This window comes from Atta colombica, unplaced genomic scaffold (assembly GCF_001594045.1).
Source record: "Atta colombica isolate Treedump-2 unplaced genomic scaffold, Acol1.0 scaffold248, whole genome shotgun sequence".
Classification (NCBI taxonomy): Eukaryota; Metazoa; Arthropoda; class Insecta; order Hymenoptera; family Formicidae; genus Atta; species Atta colombica.
In genome coordinates, this window is record NW_017259346.1 from 426,877 (window position 1) to 433,524 (window position 6,648).

The 6,648-nt window shown below is 32.7% G+C and overlaps 1 protein-coding gene across 1 annotated transcript in view; it reads right to left on the reverse strand.

Moving 5' to 3' along the window:
- Window positions 1-514, reverse strand: part of LOC108688881 — a 12,440-nt gene extending 11,926 nt beyond the window's left edge. The window contains exon 1 of the mRNA XM_018195411.1: window positions 352-514. Coding sequence (XP_018050900.1) covers window positions 352-379 — 28 coding nt within the window. The 5' untranslated portion in view covers window positions 380-514. The remainder of the gene's footprint in view (window positions 1-351) is intronic.
- Window positions 515-6,648: the final 6,134 nt, after the last annotated feature.

Consider the following 6,648-nt stretch of genomic DNA (forward strand, 5'->3'; position numbering starts at 1 on the left):
AGTTTTTACGAGTTCAACTTATCGTCGATGTCGAGTCATCGAGTTCCCACCAAGATAATTGACTCACGATCTCCGACTCTCGCTTTCATTATTTCACTGTCGCTGTCTGTTGCGATCCGCATGTCGTTAAAAAATTATTCAATCCTGATCGATGAAAGCCCGATTGCGTCAATTAACATACATAGCCCGGTTGTTTTACCTGCTTGCGGCGATAAATTAACACGTGGTCAAAATAAAACGAGAAGCGAGAGATGAACACTGTCACTCATATGATCGACACATGATAGAGCCAATCGCTGGGAGGATGATATAAATCCAGGTTCCCACATGCGGCGGGACATTGGCACTTACACAGAATACGCAGGTTAATTTTCGGCATTTTGTTCGGTGTCGCATGGGCGGTTTACGGCGGACGGGGGCTCCGATTACTCTCGTCCACCGTGAAAAGCGAAGGCTGATGCACTGCGTACCTCGACGCGATCACCTCGACTCGACTCAGCTCTCGTCGGGCTCTTCCTCTCGATCGGGGCTCGTCCGTCGCCGCGTCTCCTCGCCGGCCGGCGCGGTAGGGATCTCTGATCGTGGGACCTCTTACCTTTCTTCTCATGGGGTCCTCTCACCTGCGCGTATTTACGAGCCGGGCCATCCCTCGCATGATGGAATTCCGCGCGGGTCGCGCCTCTCGCCGGAATCTCTTCGTATGTGTGGAGAATCCAACATTCTCGCTTCTCCGTTTAGATTGTTTAGAAAATAAGTTGATGATCCCAGTCGATACGGATTATAGAGTTTCCCTCTGTTATCCAGATAATCAATTTGTAATTAGTTAAACCGAATATTAAATCAAAATTATTTACAATGTTCTAAAAGTGATTATTAATTACTAATCAATAGTATTGAATTGCTTATCAATTTAATTTATATTACACACTTCAGTTTTAGTCTAAAACTGTATTTCAAGATCGAGCAATAATCAACGCGCAGTTTGCTTTAACTTATAGAAATTGTAAAAATTCAAACAAAAATGTTGTTAATAAACACCAAGATCCATCTTGAATATGATCCTCTTGACTATCATTTATATTAAATCAATTAATCTTAAATGATACTCTGAAATTTTGAAAATTCTGTGTACCCGATAGAACTAATGCATCTTTGCTTAAAATTAATTGAATGATTTCTTTTATCTTGAAGATCAAAATCTCTTCAGGAATAAGATTATCTAACTTAAAATTATATAAAATTACAAAAAACATTCATTAAACATTCATCAATAATTTTTCACAAGCTATTTGGAGATTTGGCGTAATTTAAAAAAAAAATGTCACTGGAATACCAGTTAGGATTAAGAATGTGATTACTCAGTAAACATCAACTAACAATAACATCAATGTTAATTTCATACTTAAAAATATAAATATATCACATGTGCATAACAATTATATTGTTGAGTGTGAAAATATCGATATTATGTTACTATTATTTTGGGTTTATTGGATATCTAGAAACTTCAGTCAGGACTTCTCTACTAATCAGGACTTGCTACTAACCGAGAATCTATTAGTCGAGCATTTACACATATTAGATGAATGTTCCGGCATTTAGCAAATAATTGCTCGTACATTATTCAAAATTGCAGGTTAATATGCAAATACAGATAATCCTCATCTCAAAGAATATTGAAATCAATTGGTCCTTGAGACATTGAAGAAAGCGACGTTGTACTACGCTCCATCCGTGAGAGATTAATCCGTGTAGAAGTAATCTGTGTAATCGAAGTAAGGCGACACATTATATAAGTTCGATGACATTGCCTCGGTTTGCGGCGTACACACGTGACCGTTTTCGCCTTTTGCATAACCGGCGATCTCGTCTCTCCCACCTTTAACTTTTCTCTCAGGAGAGTGACCACAGCTGCAGTAAATCATACGCCATTTTCACCTGGTGTGTGCGATTTTTCGAGGCCGCGGATCACCTCTCGCTTGTGTGTATTATAACGGATTGGCGATCGGTATCTTAATTAAGAGCAAACACTCGCGTGGCCCCCTGGAGCGTGGTTTTTTGTTTAATTAAATTTTTTTTATGGTAAGAGGGAGGAACGTTTTGTGACGTTGCGTGGCATACCGCAAGCCATTACATTAAAATTAGAGCCTTACTTTCGTCGACATGCGCGGGACATTATGCGTGCCAGAGATTACAGAGAATTAGATATATGTAGTATATGAAGTGTATAGAATGTTCCAGAACTTTGTCTGATGAAGTTGATGCTTGACCTTGTAAATCTAATTATAATGCGTTTAAGGAAATTATTTAAAATTTAATTTAAGAAATATATAGATATATATATATAAAAATCGCGATTATTCTTTATGTTTTTAAATTATAAATATTATTGACTCATTACTTTTGCCAAATACACTCTGTACATTTAATTTAATTTAATTTAATTTAATTTTATTTTATTTTATTTTTATCGTCCTAATAATTTTTACCGATACTCATTTTGTTTCGCGGTCTCAAATGTGCAGATGCGTGAGTCGTAATAGAGCGTGAATCCATGCTTACCGCGGAACGTTACGTGAGGCCGGTCAGTGGGTACGCATTGCATTCTCACGTAACAAACGGTAGGATGCTGCTGGAACGAGCGAACTGCGATGCCCATGTTCTCGCTTTCGTTCCTTTCCCTGCTTCTCATCTTCGTCGAGTGGCTTACAACAACGGCAAACGCAACCATTTACGACGTCGCCGCTGCCGTTACCACGCTTCCATGCAGAACGGTACCGTTCGCGCGAGTTGCGTTCGCTCTAATGGCGAACGACGATTGGCAAAAAGGTTCATCTTGCGTCATATTGCTCTCGCGGTACACGTTATTCGCGGTAGTATTCGGAACGCATTCGTCCACAAAGCGCTAACTTGCCGCTCCTCAAAGAATTGTGATTTTTTAGGGAAACAAGGGAAAGTTTGATGGTCTTACGTTTGTAATGTCATACGTTTGCTCGCTTTCAGAATGATTATTCTCTATGAATATTATTTATTAATATAAAATCGATGTATTTAAAAAGATAGAATGCACTTTGCAATTAAAATTAACTTCAGTAGTTGAATATTTGTTATTTCAATTAACTTTAAAAGAGCAGAGGTCTATTTTTTAAATCTTATAGCTTTTCTTTGAATAAAATTTATTGTAATTTATTGTATTTCTTGTTTCAATCAAGATATGACACTGTTTTAGCATCTCTATAGAGGCTCTTTCCCATATTGTAAAGGTTAAATGTACATTGTTAAATATTAAAAGATCAAGATTTATTATATTGAAAAAAAATATATCCTAAATTTCAATAAATATTTATTTAAATAGTACCAATTAAATATTTATTAAATATAAAAATATAAATATAAAAATATATTTATTGTACATAAAAATATTAATTTGATTTAACAATTATTTCTTTTTATTAAATAAATATTTATTTATTGTAAGTAAATGTTTAGTTGGCACTATTCAAATAAATAAATAAATATTTATTTGAATTTAGATTTTTTTTCTCATTGTCAGTGTATCAACTTTAATATATTTCAAGTACAAAACATATAGTGTAAGTTTTTTTAAACTAATCAATTACTGCGGTTGAATTGTTTAATTTCAAAGTAAACGATATTTATATTAAATTAGTAAATAATAACTAACTTTAAGTCAAATTTAATACTTTTTTAAAATAAATTGTTTAACCTTATTGTTTTATTTAACTTATACTTACTTAACAACATATTGAGTAGGAGCAGTAACTTACAAGTGTAATTAAAAATTATTTAAATTGAATATAATTTAACATTACGAATTTAACAATATAAGTATGTTGAAGCTTATTGTTTAAACGACTCATTGTTATCATGCGTTGCAAATCGAACAAGCTTGTTGCGAGAAGGAAGAAAAATATTAGAAAGGCCAGATGCATTCAAGTATTCCCGAGTTCTTTGTTCAACCGAGAAAAGTCCATACAAGGATATAGATCACACAGGACATTGTGCCGTGACATTAACGGAATTGCAATCGATGAAGAAGTTAGACGAGGTATAGCAGCGTATAATAGCTGACGAGATATTAAAGCCTCGGGAAACAGAAGACATTAAAATACTTTCATGAAAAAGATAATTTTCTTATTCTGTAAAATAATCAAGTAATCACATTCAACGATAGAACAGCAAAAGGCAAAGGAAAAAATTCTGTTGTCAAGGATGGCAATAGATTGCCTGAGATCGTCAAAGATGAAATTTAATAACATTTGGTAGCATCTGCAGAATAACGGTTTGCTTATGCAAATCAAAAAGACACCGGTATTTGCTCGCGCAAGTATTATTATTGACTTTCATCGGCGTGACCCTATTTGTAACTTGCGTATATATGGATGCAACATGAAAGAGAAGTTGCATGCTGGAGACTTTCTTCGTTGAGAAATCGTAAGTAAATCGAAAGCAAAATATCATCGCGAACCCGCAACTTTTCTTTTGCATTTCGATCCTGCACCGGTCCTAAAAAATATAATCGCGTATATCACTATTATTATTATTATGACATTATTATGAGATGACACTTAAATTAAATTTATAGACATCGATGGAGAATATCACATTTAAGATTAATAAAACGAAGATGTTATAATGATGATTCTAACAACGTCACTTAACTACAACAATCACTTAAAATGATAAATTATTCCACATTATAATTTAATCCGTATACTTAGAGAAAAAGACATAGTAGTAAAAATTAAAGATGACAACTATACAAATTTAAGTAAAATTAATGTACATAGTTAAATATTCTATTCTCACAAGATCGCTCAAATTTCGTTGAAACTCACCTTTTAAATAAACTATTTCATGAGTATTACAAGATATATATATATATATATATATATATATATATATAATTTATTTAATTGTGTACATTAATCTTACATATAAAAAATTTGTATAGTATATCACTGTTTTTGTCTGAGTGTAAAATAATCATGAAAATTATTTTGATACTTATTTTTTAAAGAAATATATATAATTGAACTACTTTCTGTGTCCACAAGTATAAGTATTCAGTGGTCACTTGTTTATGCAGTATGCGGTGAAAAGATCATTATGGACATTGCGAAAAAAGTGAGATTTAGCGAAATTTGAGTGATCTCTTGCGAGAATAGAATATTTATACAGATTACAAACGAGTAGATGCATTCACGGTACATAATTCACGGTACGTATCTTAACAACTTGCGATGAATCGAGAAACACGTGTAATGATCCATCGGATAATTTCACGTGATCCGATAATTATCGATACCATTACGAGACTTTTCTCCGCCGAGAACTAGTTGCATTTGCCATAAGTTAACGCAAATTTCGTAATTTCCGCTCTCTTGTGAAAGCGCTCATCGCGAAGCCAATGGACTAATAGCAATCTGGTTCAAAATCGTTTCTATCTTCTATCTTCTATCTTCTAGCTCTTCTAATTATATTGGTATTGAACACAATATAACTGATGGTACGCGCGGACTTTAATAATGAAATAAAATTTGGTGCACATTTAATATTAGGTTAGATTATCATTAAGTTCTAAGAAATCTTATGAGGCAATATTATATATCTATATATATATTTTGTAATAAAATCAAGCATTGTTCTAAACATAAACTTTATAGTTTTATTACATTCTACATAAAATAATTTAATAATTTTTATAGAAATGTATATCTTATGAAATTAATTTGATATTCTTCATAAAAAAATTAAAGAAGAGGTAATATGAAAATAATTCTACCTCTCGCAGAAAAAACAGAATATTATTTTTGCCGAAAGGAACTCATTATCGTATGTTTTCTTTTTTTAAATAAAATTATTTTAAACTCTCTTTATTATCATTTTACAAGTCAGGATCTGTACTTTCTACTCTCGCTGGTTGATTAGACGCTCCTAGAAAGACGCAATTAGCGCAGATGTAATAGATTTCTGTCGACATCCATAAACGTGTCGTGAAAAAATCGGTCGCGTGTTTTAATTCTTCCGCGTGGAACGCGTCACGAATTGTATTTAAATAGCCTACACGAATACACGTCGTGAAAACAAATTGGATAAAGATTACAGCGTTTAAAGAATGGGGGAAAGAACTCCTCGGTTTTCTGCCTTGGAAATCTGTTATTACGTCGTCAAGATCTTATCAGTGATATGCTCGTTGTTAGACGATAACATTGCACGTATATGTGGATCAAATAATTGATGCTTCTTGTGATTGATGATTCTTGTGATTCGTCATAATCGAAGGGCTTGGTTAAACGTGAAGTAGATATTTCACAGACAAGGGAAGGAATGCATCTCTATTATCTTACCTTCAAAAATCATATTTGTAAAAAAAATTTCTATAGAGAATTTAATAAATCGGTTTTTCGATTTTTTGTTTACAAACTTTTCGAGCAATTTAACGAAAAACTTATTAATAAAAACTTATATCAATAAAATTAACAATAATAGTCAAGAAGGGCTACGAAATCTTTTTTTATGTTAATAAAATTTTTTTCATTAAGATAAACAAATTTTTCAAAGTAGTTTATATTAAGTTAAATACACATTACATTATAATATAAAGAAAATTATATTTTATATATA